This window comes from Zingiber officinale, chromosome 1A, assembly GCF_018446385.1.
Source record: "Zingiber officinale cultivar Zhangliang chromosome 1A, Zo_v1.1, whole genome shotgun sequence".
NCBI lineage: Eukaryota > Viridiplantae > Streptophyta > Magnoliopsida > Zingiberales > Zingiberaceae > Zingiber > Zingiber officinale.
This window is the reverse complement of record NC_055987.1, coordinates 133,340,734-133,366,919: the sequence shown is the minus strand read 5'-3', so window position 1 is coordinate 133,366,919 and position 26,186 is coordinate 133,340,734. Positions and strand designations below refer to the sequence as shown.

Genomic DNA, 26,186 nt, shown 5'->3' with positions numbered 1-26,186 from the left:
TTTTGTAGGAATATTATTATTATTATATCGAACTAACTTTGTGTTGCAGAATCATATGACCCCTTAGACTTCAAATGGTCATAACTTTTGACTCAAAACTCAGAATTAGGCTCTGTCAGCGGCCACGCAACCAGCACTCAGAAAAATTCAATTTACCAAGGGTTCAGTCGACTGAACAGGAGGTTCAGTTGACCAATCAAGGCATTTTATCAGTTGACCAAAAAAAGGTTCGGTCGGTCGAACAGGAAAATTTGGCAAAATAGTTCAGGCTCGCAAACATGGTATCACAGCATGATCGGTCGACCTAAAATGAGGTTCGATCGACCGAACCAATAAAAGCATTAATGGAGCATTAAGTGTGAATCTCGGCGAGAAGGGAAATTCACCGTTCGGTCGACCGAACAAGGTTATCGGTCGATCGAACCATTAAAGATCAGTTAATGTTCGAAGATGAGATCTCAGCGAATCTCAGCACAAAAGGAATGGAGCGGGATCGGTCGACCGAACGTCGAAGGTTCTTATAAAAGAGAGCTCGAGGTCCAGGGCTTAGGTAGACTGTTCGGGTTCGAAGTCAATCTCTGTGCTAGCTGCTATTGTTCATGCTACTGCTCTACAACTCTTCTACACACAAGCAAGTGTCGATCGAGCTTCAACTTTCACATACTGCCGGTATACTTTACTTTTGTATTGCACTTAAACTCATATAAGATAGTAGGCTTGTTACTATCTTATATTATTGTATTTTATACGCATTACTTCTTTCCGAGATTTTTGGGAAGAAGAATCTTAGTGGATTGCTCATTGGTGCAGTCAAGGACTGCGAGCCTTCGAGTAGGAGTCGAGCTAGGCTCCGAACGAAGTAAACGAACTTGTCTCTTTATATTTTCCGCTGCTTACTCGAATTGTTTTGAAATATGAAAAGAAAAGTTTTTAAAAGAGCGCGATATTCACCCCCCCCCCTCTATCGCACTTTATCGATCTATCAGTTGCAAGGTTGCAAACATAGTCCCACATTGAAAACACGTGGAAAGGATCATGGGTTTATAAGAGAAAAGATATTTCCATTGACATGAGGCCTTTTGGATAGAGCCCAAGAGCAACCATGAGGGTTTAGGCCCAAAGTGGACAATATCATGCAATTGTGGAGATATCTAAATTCTTTTCGATCCAACACTTCCCTCACAAAGTTTTTGATATATGGCAAAGGGGGAGAGTATAAGAAAATTCAAATCTAAATGTCTAGTATAAAGAAAAATCTAAAAAGGGGAGCTTTTATTAAGGGGGAGCCTTTCACTTAAATTTATTTATGCATGCACTATTCTTAAATTCTTTATAGCATTATTCTTTCTTCTTTATGTCTTTTTACTTAACTTTAAATTTTTGTTGTCATAATAAAAAAGGGGGAGATTGTTGATGCGGGAAGCATCCGAAGATCGAACCTGAGTTTTGATAATGACAAATGATTCAAAGTTAAGGTTATTTGTGATCTAATGTAGTTGAATGAGCTTGCAGGAAAAGTCCTAAGGTATCTTAGGCAAATGTCCTAGCTACGGTTAGGCAGACAGAAAACCCTAGGAGGTGGTAACCCTAGGTCTTAGGGGGTGGTAACCCTAAGCGGAAAGCCTTGGCGGGTCGAGGTCTTCAGGCAAAAGTCCTAAAGTCAGAAACTCTAGGTGAAAATCCCGGTGTCACAGATCAGGTCGATAGTTTGGACAGGTCATGGAGCGGGCGTCCAGTGAAAATACCTAAAGACTCGGGCATTGAGCAAAAGCCCAGTCGATCTAGAGGATCAAACTGAGAACAGGTATTCTCTCCTGAGTGGAATAGGTGAGGATGCGTTCCTCGCTGAGGGAACAGTAGGTGTCGATTCGACCTAGGGTTTTCGGTCAGAAATCTAAAGTCAGAACCGGACAATCCGGTGACTATCAGATATTCATATTTATGTTATTATTATGTGCTAACTTTGTGTTGCAGCTATGTTTGGTATTTTGGGGAATAACATATCTTGCAGGGACAAAATAGCATGATTTACCTCGGATGAATAGTACCCGAGGCACCCTCCATGGAGCTTGGAGGCGCCTCGGGTGCAAGAGCTGGGGAGTGCGTGCAGCAGAGCTGGAGGCGCCCTCATGGAGTGCTGAGGCACCTCGGACGGCCTTGGAGGCGCCTTCAAGGGCATCGGAGGCGCCCTAAGGTGGATAGGCTGCGAAGGAGTCAAAGCACATCCACGCTGCGAATTCACCGGTAATGGGGGTGCCCTCAACGACTTATATAAGCCTGTCTCGAGCAGAGGCTTAGAACAACACAATTTTGGCAATCCTTCTTCAGCGCACTGCTAACGAGACGATCCAGTTGAGCTACAACAAAACCCCGATGACCCGAAGCTGCGAAGTTTCAATTCCTTCTTGTCGATATAGCTTTTTCAGTACAATTTTGTAATAATCTCTTGTAACCTTTTGCGCAATTATAGTTATTGCCCAAAGTAAACTCTCAACGAGCGTGGGACTTGGAGTAGAAGTCGCCACAAGCTCCGAACCAAATAAATCCCTGTGTTTGTTGGTGTTCTTATGTGCATTGTTTCTTTATTATTCTGCTATGTTATTCGATAAGTTTTAAATTGAAAAGTGAAAGCCACAAGCGCTATTCACCACCCCCCCCCCCTCTAGCGCGTCTCAATCCAACAACAACTGCTTGCGTCTCCAACTACCACTACATTAATGTGGCCGAGACGGGTTGGATGCAGAGTAACTATCTAGCTACATATCAAGTGAGTCACTATCTGCACAACTCTAGCTACCACTACATCAATATGGCCAAGTGGGCATGACAGGAAAAGCTACACCCAACTCCAGCTAACACTACCTCTGAGTGGTCGAATGGGTAGCAAATATGACTGATAACTCTCTCACCCCATAAGGGAGACTTAATTGTTAGCATGCATGTAGTGCAATGATAAGTATGATGTAAATAATCATGATATGGACCCAATCATCATCACTGCAATAACTCAATCAACATATGTACATTCAGTACATGATCTATCAATCACATATATCTATATATGTGAAAAAGTTGAGCAAGTGTCTACTAAAGATCATGCATAGTAAATAATAACACATATAGTACACACCCACTACAAGTGTACCCTACAATATATAGGCAGTCAAAAGATTAACTCCTATAGTGCACACCATACACGTATGGACGTTATAACATATGAGTAATAAACATGATAATTCCTATAGTACATACCATATATGTGTATACTCTACAGAATATAGATAACCAAAGCTAAGACTATATAAGCAATAACTAGATCATCTCTAAGGTCAATCTGGTAAGTACCAAGCATGGATAAATATGAGTAGATATTGTTGGATCGCAGCGACCGGCTAGAAGGGAGGTTGAATAGTCTGCAAAAGAAATAAAAACAAGACCCTTCTCGACTTTTCTTAAACTAACACTTGCAAAATATAACAATAGTAAATTAAAACAGAAAAGAAGAGGCACACAAGGATTTACTTGGTTATAACCGGGGAGGTTGTTAATCCAAGGAAGATGTCGCACTAACTATCTCCTTCAAGCGGAGAAGCCTCTTACAGCAATGAAGCGCACAAAGAAAGAAGCTAAACTCTAAATGAAAGCTTACAAGTGTTAGAAATGAATTGCTTGAGTTGATGAAAAGCTTCTGGACCAAGGCTGTATTTATAGCCTTGGTCGGGGTGCCCCGAAGGGTTCCAGACGCCCTAGAGGGATAAAACTTTATCCCCAATGCATAGATCTTGGTTTGACCGAGATCTGGATATATTTTCGGTCTGGGCGCCCCGGGTGGGAAAGTCAACCCCGTTGACTTTTTTCAGTCCGGGTCTTCTGCTCCGACTCCGTTCGCCTCAGTCCGAGTCTTCCACTCACTTGGGTGATCTCTGCCATCCGAAATAGGGCTCACCCGAACCCAACTTCCAGTCTTCTCGAGCAGGCTTCCGCTCTGGCTTCTCGTCCCTCAGAATCATCGCGTGCTTCCTTCTCGTCCGCCAGCTTACTCATCCGCAGTCTTCGTCCCTCGGTCGCACCCCGTGCCGACCTTCTCGGTAGCTGCGTCTCTTACTCCTCGAGCAATCTTCTTGTAATATACGAAAAAAAATGTAAATAAGGAAAATAAATATATTGGTCAGATAATTTATCCAAAAATAAGTTCGAGTGAATTTTAGAAAATTTATGGAATTTTTTTCTAGATTTTAAATGAGATGTTTTAGATTTTTAGGGATCAACGGGTAGGATTTAAAGCCTATTTTAAAATACCCTATTTAAAGAGGGATTGCTTGAGATGAAGTTAGGTTTTTTATTATTAACCCCTAAGTATGCGTCGTCTCCCTCCTCACGCGTGTCCGCGATCACGCTATGCCCGCGCGACCGCGCCTCCGCGCGACCGCCGCCTCCGCGCGACCGCCGCCTCCGCGCGACCGCCGCCTCCTCGCGACCGCCGAGCCCGTGCAACTGCCGCATCTACTTGCGACGCTGCGCGCCGATCGCCGCTGCCCTTCCCTCTCGCGATGCCCTAATCGCGTCGTCCCCGTCAAGCCATCGGGCACTGATTCTGCCGGTCGTTGTGGGAGCGGCCGTCGACCCTTCTTCAGTCACGAGTAGGAAACCAGTGGTTCCCCTAAGCATTGTCGCCACCGTGTGTTGGCCGCCGGTGTTGCCGTTCGTCCACGCGAGCATCTGATGCCGAGGTTTCTTCTTCCTCTCGATTTTACCATGCTGCAATGTGCCCTAGTTTCTAATGTCGCCCTTGTGCAATTCATTGACACAGATCGCGTCATCACCGGCCACTGCCACTGTGAGCTATCTGCATGGCTCTATCAAGCACCAGTTATCCTTCTATTCTTAAGCCCTTTTTGGTCCCATGAGAAGCTTTCGGCCAGAACCTCCAAGGAGCACTGTTCCGATAAGATTTAGCATGTATTATTGATCCGACTGGAAGTTATGGATCAATTGAGGGTAATATCTCTGGTTTAAAAGGGTTATTGATCAGTAAATTAGGTTTAATTTCATATATGGAGTGTTTGTTGTGGAATGGTTAAAGTGCCCTGATCCTATATTGTTAGTTTATGTCTTTCTTGGATTAAAGTGAAACATGTGGAGGAAGAGTATGGATCAATTTAGCTTGATTAGTAGTTGATACCAGGATTAGGATCCTTAGTTGTGCCTCGTGTCTTGTATTTGTAGGGTTCGAGTTGGACGTTAACTTTTGGACCTATTGGAAACATTTGACACAATCTTCGCAATAAAGGTGGGTACTTTTTACTTTGATTCTTTAGTTCTTTGAACTTAGTGCATGAGTTATTTTTTTGATAATGACTGCTTTACCTTGACTACACTCGTAATTTTTCCTATGCTTGATACTTCCACTCAAAACCTTTGAGATATTTGTTTCTATATCCATACAGTCTCTTGTTACTATCAATGATATTTAGCAGATACGAGATACCCACCTTGTATGTTTTGCTTGTTATTTGCTTATGTATCGTATTAAGCATGTTGACTTCATGTAGTATACTTTATACCTGACTTTTGCTTATTGATCCGGTGGTAAGGACGGGGGACCCTCGTTGACGGGAGGTCAACGACACGTGGAGGTCAATGGTCAAGAGGGTCAACCCCAAGGTCGTGCCGAGCGGAGTGGCAGGCTAACCGAGCATTCGGCCGACCGGACATCCGGACAAGGGTCTCCCGGACCGGACGAAAGACAGCCCGACCAGGGGTCGGGTTTCCGATGCTCAAGGAGAAAGAGTCTATGGGCCGGGCGGACAGGCCGCTCGGTCGGCCACAGGGCAATAAGGCACAATTCCATCCGAGCACATGAGCAGGGCTTCCCCGCCCGGGCCGAGGTATGCTCATTCCCGGAGGCCATGAGCGCCGAGCGGTTGGTTCGCTCAGCCCGGGAGCAGGTAAGAGCGCTAGGAGACAAAAGGGACAGCTGATAACATCATCCTCGAGACGCCTGCCGCCGACAAATAGTATGGCTAGCGGCCGGAGCGGACGGAGTATCGTACGGTGGAAGCTTCCACCGTCATATCAGGGATATGCTCGGACGATTGCAGAATGACGCCAAGCATGTTTTTCTGACACAACCCTACTGAGGTATGTTTGGGGAAACGTGCACGCATTGAGAAGTGTGCCCATGCCTCCCCGGGGTCCTATATAAGGACCCCCAGACTTCGACGGAGGTATGCGATTCTCATCACTGTAGCCACAATAGCATTGCTTCCCTTCTGCTTCATTGCCTGACTTGAGCGTCGGAGGGTCGTTGCTGGGAAACCCCTCCCAGCTCGGCTTCTTTGCAGGTTCGCCGGAGGTCTACACCATCATCAGAAGATAGTGGAGAGCGTCACATCCCCAGTGTCCATCGACTCAGCGCTCGGACAGGATCACTTATGTTTATATGATGACTGCTGCATTGTATGCGTCATGTCATTGCATGCATGCAGGTGACCACTTCTTCCTTGTGGGGGAGTGAGCCGTCGGGCCGCGCCGCACACTCGGCCACTGATGGGTAGTGGTAGCTGGAGGAGATGTCATTTGTCCTGTCGTGCCGGACTCGGCCACTCATGGGTAGTGGTAGCTGGAGTTGTGAGCAGCATGGATCCCCTTCGCTTGGTAGCTAGATAGCTACTTAGCACCTGTCCATCCGGTCACTCGAGGGGAGTGGCGGTCTTTGGGTGGTACAGTTGTCATCGATCCGGCCTCTCGACCATACAGGGGTCGTGGTGCAGAGAGGTGAGCGGAGTGACCATTCGTGCATACGCTGTTATCATTATTTCTGCTGATGCTGTTGTTGCTACTTTTGTTGTTGTTACTAGCTTATGCTGTTGTTGCTTGCTTCTGCTGCTGGTATTAGTTTATGTGGTTGTTGCTCACTTATGTCGCTATGCTTGCTTATGTTGAGACATGTCCTCGTTGTAAGTGTTTAGTCCTTGGTTTACCTATTGGAAGTTTATATATACCTTACATATTACCTCTGTAGTTATGAGCAGTATTATAGCAGGTTAGTACTACTTCTGATCTTCTATTACCTAGCCTAGGGTATGGATTCAGGTATGAGAATATATTATAGTTATTTTAGTATATGCTATTCCCTTTATGAGACTGTATACTGTTGGCTTATTCTCTATTTGTATATTATGTCCATGCACTATCTTTCCTTACCCGCTGAGTTCCAATACTCATCACCTCGTAAAATGATTTTCTTCGCCAGGTAGCAGGTAGATGAATCATGATGCTTGGAGAGATGTCGGCTACCAGTCCTAGCACTACAACAAATATGTTAAAAGACAACACTATAAAGACAACGGTTTTTGAAGAAACTGTTGTTAATTTGATAAAAGACAACGGTTTTTAACAAAACCGTTGTCTTTGAGCTTTAAAAAAAAACAAAAGACAACAGTTTTGTAAAAACTGTTGTCGTTGAGCGAATTGTTTTCTAATCAACAACGCAATTTACAACGATTTTCTAAAACCGTTGTTTTTAAGCGTATTTTTAGAGGTTTAATGCTTTCCCTCTCCGAAAAATTCTTTGGCGCGTGTTTTCCCTCCCCTTAGTCTTCAGGAACCCTAGGCATAACTGTGTCTTTCTCCTCTCTTCATCACACATCTCTTCACGTTCCCTCTCCTCACACAATCTCCTCTTCCCGATCTCCACACACAATCTTCTCCACTCCTCACGTTTTTGCCCTACGACGCCCAACCTTCTCTTCTTCCTGTTCAAATTCCAAACTTTCTTATCCCGCACCTTCCACATATTTCCATTCCTAAAGATGACCTTCTCCGACTTCCAACCAGTGTGGCTGGTATCAATGACAGTCACATCGGTCCTCGAGCACGCCGACAAGTCCGAGTCCGTCGAACCCCTAGCCGTGCCCCTCTTTCGACACATTTTGGTTCGGCTCTTCTTGGCCTCGGCCACGCTGTTGTCCGCGCTGGAGGGAGGGGAGGTCGTGGGGGGTTCGCGGCACCCGTCGATGCTGTCGGAGACGAATGGAATACAAGCCCTAGGGTTGGGCTGCTTCCAGGCGCTCTTCTTGGCCTTGATCCCTGTTGGCCCTTCCATGACGAAGAGCTCCGCGAGACCGCCGCCGACGATATCGAAGATCTTCTGCTTCTCATCGAGTGCGGTGACAAGCGAAGGGAGATCGGGGGCCTCCGAGCAGAGGGCTGTAAGAGGAAGGTTAAGGCTAGGGTCGGGCAGGGTGGTAGGATCGGGGCTGGGATCAGAGGAGAGGAAGTGATCGAGGTGGTGATGGACAGGGACGGAGAGGCTGTGAGAACTGTGGAGGCGTTGGAGCCAATTGGAGGTGGACTTGGAATTGGAGGCGGCGGCCGTGGAAGTGGCAACGGAGCAGAGCATTTCGATCGTTAATGGGAGAAGCTTTCCTTTCCTGCCACTGCTCAAACTAATTTGTTCATTAGTTTATTTTCTGATTCTTCCTCCTTTAAGTATCACCTCATTCAAATGATGCTCAGATGTGTTGTACGCTTCACACAAACAATACCCATCTAAGAGGAGCTTCTGTTTAGTAATATGAATGTGATAACTTCATGATTGACACTTGTATGTTGATTCATTTCGGATTAACAAGTATTATTCTTTATAATCTTGTTGTCTAATTTGTGTGCCCTTCATATTGTTTCTCATTCCAATCAATTATATTTATTTAGTATATAAGAAATAAGATTGCTTATTAGGGGTATATTTATGTTATCCAATGATCAAACACATGAATTTGTTGTCGGTAATACTTAAAATTAGTACTAGGTGGCCTTTTGTAAGGTGATAAATTTCTTTTTCTTGAAGGAATGATAGATTGGTGAACTAATTAAACTTTCCAATAAATTGTTTTGCATTTTGCTCTATTTCACATAGAAGGCTCACATGTTTAAATGCACTGGCAGCTTGATGTGATAGGGATTGATGAAGCCCAATTCTTTGTGGATCTTTATGATTTTTGCTGCAATGCTGCTGATCGTGATCAGAAAACAGTTATTGTTGCCGGCTTGGATGGTGACTACCTTAGGTAAATCAGCTTCTTTCTTTAGAGAATGGCATTTAAGAATCATCGTTAAGCTTCAACTACTTAAGTGGAGTTCATAGTTTTGATATTGATAGTATGATTCTCAAATGGTTGAGCTTTGTATTCTGCAATACTGCTCATACTCAAACATGCCATTAGTTATCTTTTTAGCCTCAACAAAACCATGTCTTTTAACAGACGGAGATTTGGTTCAGTGCTTGATATCATTCTGCTAGCTAATTCAGTCACAAAGCTTACAGCAAGGTATGAGTTGTGCGGCCAGCGGGCAGTCTTCACTCCAAGGAAAATAGGCGAAAAACAAACTAAACTTATCGGTGGCTCTGATATTTACAGGCGAAAATAAACTAATTTGAATGAGGTGATGAGACTTGGGTTGACAATAAATAAGTACAATCCTACATGACATGAACTAGCAGGTTAGTCTTTTGACTATTGTTATTCTTTCTAAGGTCAGTTTATGTGCATTCTTGCCGAGGTTGAAAGTGTATGTTCACATCATATTGGGCCTAGAGAATCAGTAGATGTAAGTGCTCTCCATTTATTGCTTAGCAATATTACATTTGTAAAAGGAAAACATAGCCTTTTGTTTAGTATAATCACGTTGTGACTTTTGACCCTGGTTTCAGCCAATAACATAATGGGGGTATGAAGTATCGACTATGTTAATTTGGTTTACTAGAGCATGACCAAAAATGGAATTTGTAGATACACTATGTTGTTGTACCTTTTTTCTTTTCTTAGGAAATATCATCAAGTTTTAGGTTCAACTATTTGGATATTGGCTCTCCATTACTCCATGCAAGCATATATTATTCTTGAACATATCTATACCATTTTAATCACATTTTATCTTTACTAGAGTATGTATATGTGCCTGTATTTTGTTGAAAGTTAGGTTTGGAGTCATGAATGAATGTTACTACTTTGGTATATAATTGTAGATTTTCATTCTTAAATGCCTTATCCAACCTATGCAACCTGTGTCAAACTTTCTGTATAGATTTGATCTAGTGGATAGTTAACAAATCCTGCCTAGAAGGTTGATATGGAGAGTGTCTGGTGGATAGTTATTGGATTATAACATTGGTGGACCTGTGGGTTGACTAGATAAAGTAACATCATTACCATTTGGGAACAACTATGTGTAGCCCAATGTTGAGAGTGCTATAAGTGATAAGTGTAGCCTAATAAAGGATAAAATTAATGACAATAAGGTTAATTTGTCATAGAAATTCAACAGTACAATGACTTGAATGAATGAATGGCTCTCCATTAAACTCAATGCAAGTCTATATCATCCTCGAACATGTCCACACTATTTTATCTTTGTTTTATCTTTATTGAAGTTACACCTAATTGTTACCCTGTTTTTTTTTCCAGTTTTCTTTTCTTAGTTAATTTTATAAAATAATATATGTTTGTGTGTGTATATGTATGTATTTTGTTGAAATTTAGGATTGAAATTTTGATATATAATTGTAGATTTTTCATTCTTAAATGCCTTAACCAACCTATATAAGTGTATCTATTTAATGACTTGAATGAATCAATAATCTACAGTGTGTCATATTGATAGGGGAGGCTATAAAAGACTATTATTAACTAAAAGAAAAGATATTTATATCCAATAAGATAGACTTAATTGTCCATATTTATTAAATACAGACCTCATAGATAATAGTATATATGTAGAACGATTGAAGTAAATTTAGTTGGGATTAAAAAAGCATTTTTGTTATAACATGGTAACTGACTTGTAAAGTGGTTACTGAAATTGTATTGTCTCAAATTTCTAATAATGTTAGTCAGTTTGGCAAAGTTTTAAATAGTATATGTAAATAATTAAAGAGAAGTCACTGTATAGCATATATATATGGCATGCAGGTATATAATGATACATATATCGACGATTAGATTTTTTTTTCAAAAACTGATTAATAAATAAATCACGTAGTCTACCTAAAGAGTTCAAAACATTGATATATAGAAACATGTCTTATTTAAGATGAAAATATATATCAAAATGACTTCGCCATTGAATTACTCATTCTTTTGTTTTCTATAAAGATGGGAATTAAAATATTGGTTAGGTTAGAGAAATCTTCTTTTGTTGATTGCCGCAGAAGGTCAATTACATCTTTCATTTGATGCTCTATAAATGGTGGATTTAAATCTCATGCCATATCAAGCGATACAAGAGATACATTACAAATGTATGTTAAGATCAATTCATGGTTATAGAAGAATACTTGACATTCTTGTTTATGTAGTTAGATATAGGATGATATCAACAATACAATACATGGCTCAATGCCTGCAATACATTAAATAGTCTTTTGACTATTGTTCATAAGTTTATTTTTAGCAAGCTTGCTAAACCGGAGGAGTTGAAAGAACCACCAAGTAGTTATGGTATTACACGAGATGATTGGAGGGCGTTTGTAATCAGTCGCATGTCTGACGACTTCAAGGTAAGAATTTTAATTTGCTATTTTCAATTAAGTTGATCACAAGCCACTATTTTAGTTTTAAAGCTGGTATATATGAGGAATGTTCAATTAACTAGAAAGTAAGTGATGAGTAAAAGAAGAGAAGAAAGCAGAATGTATACCCACACCGGCTTGCCCGTAAAGGTTATGCACGTTTTGCTGATGAAATAGTAAGTATTTTTACTTAATTCAGTAAATATGATCTAGAATCTGCCTATATTTTATTCCTACTAAATCTATTAATGTGATTTATAAAGTTGTTTATATTATACATTTTGATTGTAGACGATGAATAAGAAGGGGCAATTTGAAGGCGATGATTTGAAAATGGCAATAGAAAAGATTGTAAGCAAGTTCATTACGCGTCTTTCCTACTAAATCTATTATGCCTTTATGATTTTTATTATGCCTCTGTCCTTTATTATCGTAACAATAATTTATTGTTACATTTATGTACACTACATCATTGCAGAAAAAAATCAATTGTTGTACAACAAAATTTGGATCTTTAAACATGAATCTGCATCTGCTTATTTTCAGCAATAGTTTGGATACAATTTGCTTTTTATTACAGAATCATTTCACACCCAGAATAGCATCAAACTCTGCATCTGCTTCTGCATCAAAATTTAATGTTGATGGAGCATTTGGAGGCCATGAGGAGCACTTTTATCTGAGGAGCATTTTGGGCGTGCGAGGGGTGTTGGAGGCCATGTCGCTCCAATATTCTATTTTAATGTTGGCAGCATAGTGAAGAAACATCTTGTTGATGAGCAGTTTATCATTCAGCAAAAGGAGTTGATGGAGGCAAAGATATTAATCTCAGAACAAAATGCACGCATCGTCGAACAAAATTCACACATATCAAATCAAGATGAACGCATACAGAAACTTGAAGCAATGTTCAGAAAGGGTGCATGCGACTTAGATACTGATGAAAAAGGTAGTTGCTCAGTATACTGCTTTGTGGTTTTTATGCAAACTGCACATCCTCAAGCTTTGAGATCTTACTAGAGTGTTGCTGCTGTAATGTTGAGACATAAGGTACATGACTTTCTCTATGATTCCTTCTTTCTGTTGCTGCTGTTAGCTATTCGATCTAGCTGCTTTCACATAATACATGGTTTAAGATATAATGTCAAGTTTATATATTCATCAACTTTTTTCATGCTCACTTGCTTGACTACTCATGAAAATGTGAAGCGGCAACGTTTCTCGTGCTTATTTGGCCATTCTTTTACTTAAACATTTCAGAAGGTCCAGATTTATGTATGTACTTCACAATTTGGTTTCTACTGTACAAAAGATGCAAAGCTGCAAGAAGTTTATAATTATTTATACATGTTGATAAGTTTTCTACTTTTGGAGCTTGTTTGTTTCAATTATCAATTTAGTTTGTAGTGGTTTATTAGATTTATCCGTTTCAATTATCAGTTTGCAATGATTATTAGTTTATACATGCATGTTTCTACTTTTTTTTATGGCTTTAACTATATTTTATTTTCAGAAAAGGGAGAAAGTTGGGTTTGCAAGCTAAGTCTATGAAATTCTGTATGCAGAAAACGGACCAGTACGTGAAGATTGTTGTGGTCTGATAAACTTAATTTTATGGTCTTATCTTTTGTGGTTATGGTCTGATAAACTACTTGTGGTCATGTTTGGATAGCTTGTAGTAATTGTAGAAGTTTATAAATTTAAGTGAATGTACATATATGTTGTACCAGTTTTTGATTGAGACAAGATGTATAAAAGACAACTGAATGTATATATGTTGAAAATGGTTTTTGTGAATGTATATATGTTGTACCAGTTTGTGTGCAAAAGAATTATAATGTTTTATCTATTCGCGATGCATTTTCTAATCAACATAGACAACGATTTTTTAACCGTTGTGAAAAGTATTCAAAGACAATGATTTTAAACTAAATTTTGAAGAAAGACAACAGTGTATTTGTTGTCAAAAGCATATCTGCGATCAAATTTTTGCAAAACTGGCAATTACAACGGTTTTATACTATTGCAGAACTGTTGTCTTTGGTATTAAAAGACAACACTTTAAATCCGTTGCATGACTATTGTCTAATGTCGTCAAAGACAACGGTTTTAAACCGTTGTCTTTTACCGCACATTTAACAACAGTGTCAGTTACAACGGGTTTAAAGGGCCTATGACAACGGTTTTTAACCGTTGTCTTTTAATGTTTTTGTTGTAGTGTGGGTCCTGCGTTATATCGGTTTTACTTCCGCTTTACTTGTATTTTTAGTATATTGGTATGTGTTTGGGGTTTGATTCATAGTGTTTTGTTTTTGTGATCTTGTGGTTGTATAAGCCTGATTGGCTAGTAAACTTTAGTCGTGGATTGTGGGTTTTCTCTTCGTTTTTCCGCTATGCTTATTTCCAGTCGTGTGGGCTGTTATTTAACTGCATGATTGTGTTTACTTTATTTTGTTCCAGCCGAGTGGGCTGATGATATAAACTGTGTGGTTGTGTATATATATTCCAGCCGTATGTGGCTGATGTATATTTTGTATGTAGTAATGCTTCAGATTGTCACCCGTACAAGGGAGATGCTGCTAGATTTTTGTTTGGCAGGACTCCCTTGGGGCATGACACTTCCACTCCAGCTTTTCATCCCTCGGAACCACCGCATGATTCCTTCTCGTCCGTCGGTGTACTCTTCCGCAGCGCCTCATCCCTCGAACGCACCGTGTGTCGTCCTTCTCGCTAGCTGCGTCTTCCACTCGACTATCTATGCTCCTAAGCTCATGCACACTTAGCCACAAGGTTAAAAACATACGGGATCTAACTTAACTTATTGATCACACCAAACTAACTTTGGGGTTCCAACAGATATAAGGTAAAGTAACCTAATTAATCAATTAAAACCCATGCACTAAGGTTAATAAACTACTGAGATCAAGGAAGAAATATCTGCCTCGAATGTAGTTTGTGCCAAATGATTTCCCACGTCGAGACGTTCATTCCAAATTAACATCCTGCAATCACATTATGTACAATTTAACTAATCACATATGTAGCATTTAGCTAAACTAAATCATAAACTAATTAGAAAAAATCCTAATTGAAATGATTAACTACGATTCACCCAAATCCATTGATTGAACTAGGTTTAACCCAACATTATCAACTCCTTAATGAATTCATGTAACAATCCATTTACTAATAAGTCTACTCATCATGAATCCAACATAACGTCATCCTCTTAATTAACCCCAAGTCCACATAGCGAAAGGATGGCTCATGATCGGAGAGTGACTCATGGCCAGAAGGATGACCGTTACTAGAAGAAAGCTGCTAAAATCCAATTAATTAACCCCAAGTCCACATAGCGTTATCCTCTTCCCCTTACTCTTCCTATTAACCAAAATTTAACCGAAACTAACTCACATAATCCTAATCAATCCAAAATTATCAACTGAGTATAGATTAATCACTCAATAATCTATTTGGATTAATTACCCAAATTTGGTAGCTAGGTGGCACTGGAAAATGGTAGCAAGGCTTGAGGGCGATCAGGTGAGCAAAGGAGATGGCTGGCCGACTATAACACTAGTTGTGACTGCTTGCCGACAGAGGCGGCTGCGGTACAACACCGGTGAAGGGAGCGGCGCGGCTATGTAGAGGAAGAAGGAGATCGAGGCGATGACCTCTCTAACGAAAAAGGGCGCTGCTCTGCTCGGGTCTACAAGTGAAAGGAGGGGTGGCCTTGGTCCCCTTGCATTGACTCCTCCCTTTTGGCGACAATGGTGCCAGGTAGTAGGTGGCGGAGTGAGTGGCGATCAGGTGAGAGGAAGAAAAATGGGAGGGGGGTCGGTGGTGAGGCTTCGAGGCTCTCAAGTGCCGACAACGTCACCTCCCATGACAGTAATGGCTGCTGTGTCGCCAGTTGATCTTGTGTGAATGGGCGATGATAGTGGCGTTGGCGATAGGGCGAGGCAGCGCGGCGAGGTCGTGAGGAAGGGATGGTGGTAGTGAGATCGAGAGAAATAAGGTTTGGGTAAGGAATTAAGCTTAGATTTTAATATTTATAGTTAGGTTGATTAATTTTAATCTTAGGTTAATTAGAACAATCAACTCCCAGTTTAATTGATCTTCCAAACAGGCTTTCCTTAAATCTAATAAATTTATCTCCTTAAACATGTCATATGAATTCTATTTAAATCCCGAAAAAATTCTAGAAAACCTATAAGATTATTTCTCAAATAGTACTTATTATTTAATTGTCGCATCTCACATCTTAACTGTCTTATATATACATTTATACATCTATCTAACTTTGTTTTGCAAGATTATTACTATATTATTATTGTGCTAACATTGTTTTACAGCTTAAACAAAGTTTGAGTTGACTAAGAGTTCAATCGACCGAATAGGCAGTTCAGTCGACCAATCCGGCCAGCATGGGACAAATACGATCGCGCTCTGCAAACTTGGAAACACAATGTTATCGGTAGACCGAAAGCTTTGATTAGTTGATCGATCCAATTTTGGTAACATCATTGGTCAGATTGAATCATCGCAGAAAAGGAAAATTCAGGTTCAGCCGATGGATTAGCTAGATCAGTCGACGGATCAGCTGGATCAGTTGACCGAATGCCATGATTTATGAGATCGGACAGATCATATCAGAGCAAAGAAGGAAAGATATGGAGGATCAGTCGATTCTACCGATAGGTCCAATCGATTGAATGTGTTTTCAGTCGACCGAACGGTGCCTATAAAAAAAGGCTTCAGGGTCCGAGTTGATCAAGAATTTCATTATTCATATTGCGCTCATTCACATTTCTGCTACTACTCGTGCAAGCTACAATTACTATGCTACCGAGAGGCTTCTCACAACTTACTCTTCATCTCATATACGTTGTTGTCAGTATCTTTATTATACTTAAATATTGTATTCATACTTGTACGATTTAATCATTTAGTGGATTGTCCAACGAAAGCGATCAAGGATACCGACCCTTGGAGTAGTAGTCAGCTGGGCTACGAACCAAGTAAAACTGAGCGAGTCTTATATTTTATTCTGCCACTTATCTCTGTTTGATTGTTCGATACGAAAAGAAAAGATTTTAATTGATCGCGATTCCCCCCCCCCCCCCCCCCCCCCACCCCACCCCCCTCTTGTCATTCATGATCCAACACAAGACAATATTAGAAATAAAAATATTATATCGAATTAATATGACATATGCTGACCCCTGTTGCCCTACATGGCCAACTCCACAGTCATCTATAGAGAGATAAATTAGGAAATTGAACAGGCTACTACATGAGAGGATATTTCCACCGATTTTGCTTGGAATCGATTCTTGTTCATTTCTATAAATTTTTTATGTGGTGACTAATTCTGCTACACCATGGGGTAATTATCTCTATCACATGCTTCTAGGTAGACCCATTGCCAATGATTTACCTCCCTCGGACTGTGAGGGGTAGGGATGGGCGTCGGTCGGTTCGGTTTGGTTTGCTCTACCATGGTTCGATTTTTCGATTTTCAATTTAAAAATATTCGATTCGAAACTAAACTATTTTTTATTATAGTTTAGTTCATTTTTTTATAATACAGCAAGCTTAACCATATACAATTTTAATACTTAATTGAACTAATTATGTGTGATTGCAAATATTAGTTTTAAAGGCATAAAAATAACACTAGATTAAAATTATGAGTTTACATTTAAAATGAAAACCAAAATATAAAAAAATTAATATTAAAATTTTATTACAAACTAATATTAATATAATATATGATTTGATTAATGCAATACAAAATATACACTCAAGTCACTCAACGACAATAAAACATAAATTGTTCCAATATCAAAGAAATAATTTTAATAATTAAATAAAATAACTTGTTACTACTAGAAATAAAAAATATCAAAAAAAACATTAAAGGTTCAAATGTATGGTTTATAGCTTATAAAATATAAGTAAATTATTAAAAATCCAAATATATGTTTAATATTTCAGAAAGAGTGAAAATGTTGTTGGAAAACCTGATCGAAAAAAATCGAAAAGAAAGTTTCTTCGGTTTATTTGGCCGGTTTGGTTTTTTCAATTTGGTCATTTTTTCGGTTCGGTCGGTTTAGGCCCACCCCTAGTGAGGGGTAGTTAGAGTGAGTATAATCATTTTTTTTGCTACAATAGGCTGATTCATTGCTTAGTTGTTTTTCTATGAGATAATTGAATAAGACTGAATTGATTATATAATACTATTTTTTCAATTTAATGTGTTAAATTAGTTGGATATTTTGACACAAACAAGTAGCTATAATATATTTGGGCAAAAATTAAATGGGGCTAATCATTTACATTTTCATCAAATGGACATCTCATTTATGATTAAAGTCAAATGAGTATCCATTAAGATGATTTACCCAAAATATACTTATATTATCTAATCATTCGGTCACGTAGAAAAATAACAATTAGCTTCTACAATTATAGAAGTTAACATCTGGCTTCTATAATATGTAAAAGTTAATAAATAGTTTCTACAATACATTATCTGATTATTCGTCCATATAGAAGTTAGCAACTAGCTTCTACAATAGTGACTTATATTATTTTAATTTTACTTATTTGAGTAATAGCTTGGTTAAAATAATATTTTAACGAGTAAAGTAAATGATTGTGACTCCGTGATATTTATTACATTTCAAATGAATATTATTTAATCATGATCAACTGTGTAGAAACTAATATGTAACTTATATAATGTGTAGAAACTAGTTGCTAATGTATAGAAGCTAATTGTTAGCTTATGCAATGATAATTTTATATCATTTTTTATTTTACTTTTCTGAGTAAGAACTTAATTAAAATAACATTTCAATGGGTAAATTAAACTATGGGGATTTGATGACATTTATTATATTTTAAATAAATATAAGTTAATCATCATCGAGTGTATAGAAGCTACCATATAACTTTTCCGTGCGGGTTAGGCTTTACATGTAAAAATTAACTAATAACTTTTATATATTTAGAAGTTAATTGATAATTGTTATACAATATAGAAGTTATACGCTATTTTTGGGATAAAATTATGGGAAAGCTGCTCAATTTTATTTTTACAACAATAACAACAACCAAACATTTTCCCACTAGGTGGGGTCGGCTATATGAATCCTTTTACACAATTGAGCTCTATCTCCTATTATATCATTATATATATTTAAATAAATTTTATCTTGTTTTATTGTTGCTAACCAAGTCTTTTTTGGTCTTGCTCTTCCTCGTTTGATATGTATGTTTATCATAGTTTCACATCGCCTAACTGGAGCATTTATTGGTCATCTAAGTACATGTCTGTACCATCTTAAACGTGTCTCTCGGAGTTTTTCCTCAATAGATGCAACTCCGACTTTCTCTCTAATGCTCTCATTTCTTATTTTGTCCATCTTCATATGTCCACACATCCACCTTAACATCCTCATCTCTACAACTCTCATCTTCTGCTCATGTGTTCGAGTCATAGCCCAACATTCAGCTCCATATAACATAGCAGGTCTAACTGCGATTTTATAGAACTTACCTTTAAGTTTAAGAGGTACTTTACGGTCACATAAAATACTTGATGCTCCCCTCTATTTCACCCATCCTGATTGTATTCTATGTAAGACATCTCTTTCAATCCCTCCATCATTTTACAAAAATGATCCTAAATATTTAAATCTTTCGATTGCAGGCAATTCATCATCTCCTATCTTAACAATTGTCTCATTAATTCTAATATTGCTAAACTTAAATTCCATATATTCTGTCTTTAATCTACTAAGCTTAAAATCTTTCCCTTCTAGTGTTTCCCTCCAAGATTCTAGCTTTGCATTTACTCCTTCACTTGTCTCATCTACCAAAATAATATCATATGCAAACAACAAGCACCACGGTACTGTGTCTTGAATGTGCGCAGTGAGTTCGTCCATAATTAGTGTAAAAAAATAGGAACTTAGAGCTGATCCTTGATGTAACCCTATCTTTATTTGAAATGCTTCAGTTACTCCGCCTGAAGTCTTTACTCTGGTCGTTACATCCTCATACATATCCTTAATTAGTTCAATATATGTTACGCTAACACCTCTTTTTTCTAAAATTCTCTATATAATTTCTCTTGAGACTCTATCATAAGCTTTTTCTAAGTCAATGAATACCATGTGTAGATCTTGTTTTTGCTCCCGATATTTTTCAATTAATTGTCTAAAAAGATGTATAGCTTCTATTGTCGACCTTCTAGGCATGAACCCAAATTGATTTTTTGTCACTATGGTCTTCTTCCTTAATTTTATTTTTAATTTTAAAAAATAACAATTTATCAAAGGACGCATGTAGAGATATAAATTTACCAAAAGGCGTATGCTACTTTAGTATTTACCAAAGAACGCACATTTTTAAGTGCATTTCCTATTTTATCCTTCTAACAAATCTGACTTTTTTCTTTTCACTCTCATTTCTCACTCTCTCTTCTATTTACTTTCTCCTATGCATGCAACCAATCTAATTTTTCCTCTCTGCTCTTCTCTTTCCTCTCTTTTTTTCCATGCGTGCATGCATAACATAGGCCTAATATATAAATCATATCAGGCTCATAACGTTTAAAGTTTAGTTGATTTTTTGATAACATTAGAATACATTTGGAGAAGTCGAAATAATCGATAGATGACATATTTGAATTCTTTGCAACCCCATAAATCAACAGATTCATTATTTATTGCAGTTTTTACGAAGGTATAAAATTGTAATAATGATGAATTGACAAAAATCCTCATGTGTGGGCCTAATATGAATCATATCAGACCCACGTTGGGCCTGATATGATTCCATATCAGGCCCAACGTATGGTGATTATTTTGATGATTCTTTTTTTTTATTATATTTTAACATCTTTTAGAAGTTGAAATAAATAATAGATAGTATATTTGAACTCCTTGTAACATCAGAAATCCACAAGAACTGAAATGGGTGCAATCGGAGCTCTCTAGGTCCATCAGTGGGTTTTGACCGAAACCCACTGATCGACCTAGAGACCTCAGATTACAGTCATTTCAGGTCCTGTGGATTTCTAAAATTGCAAGGAGTCCAAATATGCTCTCCATTATTATTTTTGACATTCGTAGTGGTGGATCAGAGATTTTGAAAAACTTAAATCTCTCTTTCTTTCTTTCTTTCTTTTTATTTTTTTTTCTTTTTTTCTTTTTTTTCTGTTGTTAGGCCTGATATGGGGATTGGGCCTGATATCTCTTCATATCAGACCCAATAACAAAAACAAAGGAAAAAGGAAAAAAAAAAGACTTAGGTTTTTTAAAACCTCTGGTCTACCACTAGGAATGTCGAAAATAACAATGGGGAGCATATTTGGACTCCTTACAATTTTAGAAATCCACAGGACCTGAAATAACTACAATCTGAGGTCTCTAGGTCGATCAGTGGATTTTGGTCAAAATCCACTTGTGGACCTAGAGAGCTCCAATTGCACTCATTTCAGGTCTTGTGGATTGTTAAAATTTAAAGGAGTCCAAATATGCTCTCCATTGTTATTTTCGACATTCTTAGTGGTGGATTAGAGGTTTTGAAAAACCTAAAATGTATGGGGTTTATTTTGCTAATTCTTTCTTATTATATTTTAACATCTTTTAGAAGTTAAAATAAATAATAGATATCATATTTAAACTCCTTGCAACATCAAAAATCTACAAAAACTAAAATGAGTGCAATCGGAACTCTCTAGGTCCATCAGTGGATTTTGATCGAAACCCACTGATTGACCTAAAGACCTCAGATTGCAACCATTTAAGGTTTTGTGGATTTCTAAAATTACAAGAAGTTCAAATATGCTCTCCATTGTTATTTTCGACATTTCTAGTAGTAGACCAGAGATTTTGAAAAACTTAAATCTCTCTCGCTTTCTTTTTTTCTTTTTTTTTTTTATTGTTAGGTCTGATATCTCCCCATATCAGGCCCAATAACAAAAAAAAAAAAGAGGATTTAGGTTTTTCAAAACTTCTGGTCCACCACTAGGAATGTCGAAAATAACAATGGAGAGCATATTTGAACTCCTTGCAATTTTAGAAATCCACAGGAACTGAAATGGATGCAATCAGAGCTCTCTAGGTCCATCAGTGGGTTTTGACCGAAACCTATTGATTGGCCTAGAGACCTCAGATTGTAACTATTTCAGGTCCTGTGGATTTCTAAAATTGTTAGGAGTCCAAATATACTCTTCATTGTTATTTTCGACATTCCTAGTGGTGGACCAGAGGTTTTGAAAAACCTAAAACGTATGGGGATTGTTTTGTTGATTCTTTTTTATTATATTTTAACATCTTTTAGAAATTGAAATAAATAATAGATAGCATATTTGAACTCCTTGAAATATCAGAAATCCACAGAAACTGAAATGTGCGCAATCAGAGCTCTCTAAGTCCATCAGTGGGTTTTGACCGAAACTCACTGATCGACCTAGGGACCTCAGATTGCAGTCATTTCAGGTCCTGTGGATTTCTAAAATTACAAGGAGTCCAAATATGCTCTCCATTGTTATTTTTGGCATTCTTAATGGTGGACCAGATGTTTTTAAAAATCTAAATCTCTCTTTCTTTCTTTCTTTCTTTCTTTTTTTTTTTTTGTTAGGCTTGATATCTCCCCATATCAAACCCACATTTAACCTGATATAGAGAGATATCAGGTCCACATTGAGTCTTATATCTCTTCGTATCAGGCACAATAATAAAAAAAAAAGAAAAAAAATAGATTTTTTAAAACCTCTAGTTCACTATAGAAATACTAAAAATAATAATGGAGGACATTCATGTTAGAGCATGTTTTAATTTAAATTTCTACAGACTCTGTAGTAAATTGTCGTTTAAAAAAAAAAGAAAGCTAATCTGATATTCATGTTAGAGCATGTTTTAATTTTTGCCCAATATATTTTTCGTTATTTATGTCGAATATTTATTCACGATAGACAGCTCATTAGTTTGCAAACGTCTTTCGTACACGTCTCTTGCAGCCTTTTCTGTTTCTGTCCATCTTTCCGTATTTTATTATTTATTATTTTCTTTTATTTGTTATTTATTGGCTCATTATTTATCGGACAACCTCAACCGGTGGAGTAATTTTATAGCCCGATTTACGCAATCGAAGAGTAAGGATGCAGCCTAGCTCCGATGATGCTTTCCGACGCATTGCTAGGATCAGTTCTCATCTCCGCCCTCCCGCTTCTCAGGTCCCTCTTCGTCATCGCTCTTAATTCAAACTTGGAAACCTGTTTTTTTTGTCCTTCTACGAACATTGATTTTGAATTCACAACGAACCTTTTTTTTTTTTTTTTTTGCACTAATTCCACTTGACGGCAACATGGTGCTCTTACTTGGAAAAATGGAATCTTGGAAATGAGAACCACTCCTCTTCGTTCCTCCCTGGGAAAATTTTGTAGACTTATCTTCGTCAGCTTCAATTTAGGGTTTTATAATATCAATTGATTTGATTGGAAGGCGATGGTTTTGCTATGACAAGGAGGGTGTTGATCTAATAAGTCATCGTTTGTGTGCTTGAAGATGGAGGAGGCGTCCTTGCTGAGGCGTGCGAATTGCCGGTCCAAGGGAGGAGCCCATGGATTCAAGGTGGCGATACTGGGAGCTGCTGGAGGTATTGGGCAGCCGCTTGCTATGCTGATGAAAATGAATCCTTTGGTCTCGGTTCTGCACCTTTACGATGTTGTCAATTCTCCCGGTGTCACTGCAGATATCAGCCACATGAACACCGGCGCTGTGGTAATTGTCACTTCTCTTGCCTTGTCTCATATTTTTCTTATGGCGCACTAGCTCATTAAAATAGACGAATACATATAATTTTTTTTATGCTATTGATCAACTTTTTTATGTCTTGTTTCTCTTAAATTAAACGGTAGTGCAGTGACACAATGCTATTATTTTTTAAGGAACTGGATACTATTATAATTCTGATTTGGACGTCTCCAGATCCGGGGTTTTCTTGGTCAATCTCAATTAGAGAATGCACTTACAGGAATAGATCTTGTAATAATTCCTGCTGGAGTTCCTAGGAAGCCAGGAATGACTAGGGATGATTTGTTTAATATCAATGCTGGGATTGTCAAGACCCTGTGTGAGGGAGTGTCTAAATTCTGCCCCATGGCTATAGTTAACTTGATAAGCAATCCAGTAAACTCCACTGTTCCTATCGCAGCTGAGGTGTTTAAGAAAGCTGGTACTTACAATCCCAAGCGTCTTTTGGGGGTGACAACACTTGACGTTGTGAGAGCCAATACTTTTGTGGTACGTATCAAACTTTATTATGTTAATTTTCTCATTTGATATCTTACATCAACATTATATATGAGTTCCAGATGTGCCACACTCTTCATGTTGTTGGCACATATGGGTATCTTCCTCCCTTTCAGTTTCATGTTGATAAGGGCTGGAATTTCTATTTGATTATAGTTTTAACATTCTACCCAGGATATCCACTGTACTAGTTAGCTTTATGCACTTAGTCTCTTATTGCTTATAGCATGCTTACAGGCTGAAGTCTTAGGGGTTGATCCCAGGGATGTTAATGTTCCTGTGATTGGTGGTCATGCTGGAATTACCATATTGCCTCTTTTATCGCAGGTGGGCTGGTTAATTTTGATCTTAAGTTTCTTTTATGCCTTCCACAACTTTTTCTCAGTGATTTTTCCTTTGCTATTTCCTTGTATAGGTCAATCCTTCATATTCTTTTACACAAGAGGAAATTAGTTATCTGACTGATCGCATACAGAATGGAGGAACAGAAGTTGTTGAGGTAAAATAATATAATGTAGTAATATACAATAGTTTCTGCTCTTGTTTTTTTGCCAATAAAGGTTTATTCAAAGTTTGAAACTGTAGTCTCAATACTACAATGAGCTGCTGCAAAGTTATAGTTTACATTTATTAAGTTTTCTGCAAGTTTGATATATTTCTGTTGATTAATAAATGATAACTAGAGGATACCGGCCTGTTGGGAAAGGAGGAACATGAAGTATGTGTTAGGGATGAAAATGATTAATGGCCTTTGGTTCACATCAGTGATTTAATTGATCACTAAATCTGAAACTTTATGCATAATGATGCCTCTGTCACCCTTTTTTACTTGAATAAATTAAATCTTCACAAGGAATAACTTCCCAAGGAGATCTGGCTCTAGAAATCCTACTGGAGCCATGCCTACTTAATTGTGTTAAACTGTTGGATTTCTTGTCTCTAGAAGCTTAAAATTGGGCAGTAAATTGAACAATTCATATACAGATTTCATTCGTCTCGTTTAGGAGATGAATATGTTTTCGGGGCATAAAAAAGATGGCTTGGATGTTAGAGTATTTAATCTGACTCAGATTTGTCAATTGTTTTAATGCACTCTAATTTGTGCATTCTACCTGTAATGCAGGCAAAAGCTGGCGCAGGCTCTGCTACATTGTCAATGGTTGGACTCCATGCCTTTCATTAAAATGTGTTTTTGTTAAGTTCCTTGCTTGTATATTAGAGTGGATAGACAAAAACACACTTTGCAGGCATACGCAGCTGCTAAATTTGCCGATGCTTGTTTGAGGGGGTTACGAGGTGATGCGAACATATTGGAATGTTCATTTGTGGCTTGTCAGGTCTCTCCCTTCTGATTCTATTCTACACTCCATACATTTTCAATGTCTTTGAGGATCTGAATTTTGTGTGTTAATTTCCTATGTATAGGTTACAGAACTACCTTTCTTTGCATCAAAGGTTCGATTAGGTCGTAGTGGAGTGGAGGAGGTTCTTCCTCTTGGACCGTTGAATGAATTTGAAAGGTTTGTATCTTTGTTCCAGAATCTTCATTTGGCTGTTGTGCAACAGCATTTACTTTATGATTATTCACATTGCGCTCACAGTCACAATTAGTTCTTTAGAGATCAATCTATCAATTATTTCTTTGTTTGTTAGGTGATGTTAATAGATTTTGCTGCTTTGTTTGTTGATAAGTATAAGAGATTGATCCACTGATGAAGCAGAGATAAAAAAACACATCACTTGCTGAATCATGTTTTTCTGAGAGGTTATGCTTGATGAATTAGTCCACTTGCAGATATAATGTGGATCTCGTGGAACTATTTGATGTTGATATATGCATAGGTTTCGTGAAGAGGATATATACATAGATTATGCACTTTAAACCATATCAAACATTGATTAGGGATCCTTGTTGTCACAGGGCTGGCTTGGAGAAGGCTAAGAAAGAGTTGGCAATAAGCATTCAGAAGGGAGTCTCATTCATTAACAAGTGATGGGACTGGACTTTTGAGCTGCTCCACAATTGAGCTCATAACAACCTTAATATTGGTAAACTTGTTACAGGGTTCATGGTCAGAGAAAGGTTTACAATACGGATTTCTCATGAAATCATCTGATATTGTGGAAATGGACTATGGAAAGAATAAGCCAACTTTGTTAAGTTACAAAACAGTGAAGTTGTCTGCTTTTCTAAGGGAATTTTCTCAAGTTCTTGTTTTTTATACACTTTTTACTTTAAGATTTTGAAATTCTACATGCAATATATTTGATGGAAGTTTCTA

General features: G+C 38.1%; 2 protein-coding genes across 2 annotated transcripts; one reads left to right on the top strand and one right to left on the bottom strand.

The window, feature by feature from the left end:
- Positions 1–7,537: 7,537 nt before the first annotated feature.
- On the bottom strand, positions 7,538–8,404 carry LOC122003282. The gene has a single exon (XM_042558539.1). The coding sequence runs from the start codon at positions 8,402–8,404 to the stop codon at positions 7,538–7,540; it is 867 nt and encodes a 288-aa protein (XP_042414473.1).
- A 14,273-nt stretch (positions 8,405–22,677) lies between these two features.
- Positions 22,678–26,126, top strand: LOC122034122 (malate dehydrogenase, glyoxysomal-like). The gene is made up of 9 exons (XM_042593251.1): positions 22,678–22,826; positions 23,158–23,373; positions 23,581–23,895; positions 24,142–24,231; positions 24,320–24,403; positions 25,028–25,063; positions 25,152–25,241; positions 25,330–25,424; positions 25,826–26,126. Exons 1-9 carry the CDS (start codon positions 22,752–22,754, stop codon positions 25,896–25,898), a joined length of 1,074 nt encoding a protein of 357 aa, XP_042449185.1. The 5' UTR covers positions 22,678–22,751; the 3' UTR covers positions 25,899–26,126.
- The last annotated feature ends 60 nt before the right edge of the window (positions 26,127–26,186 follow it).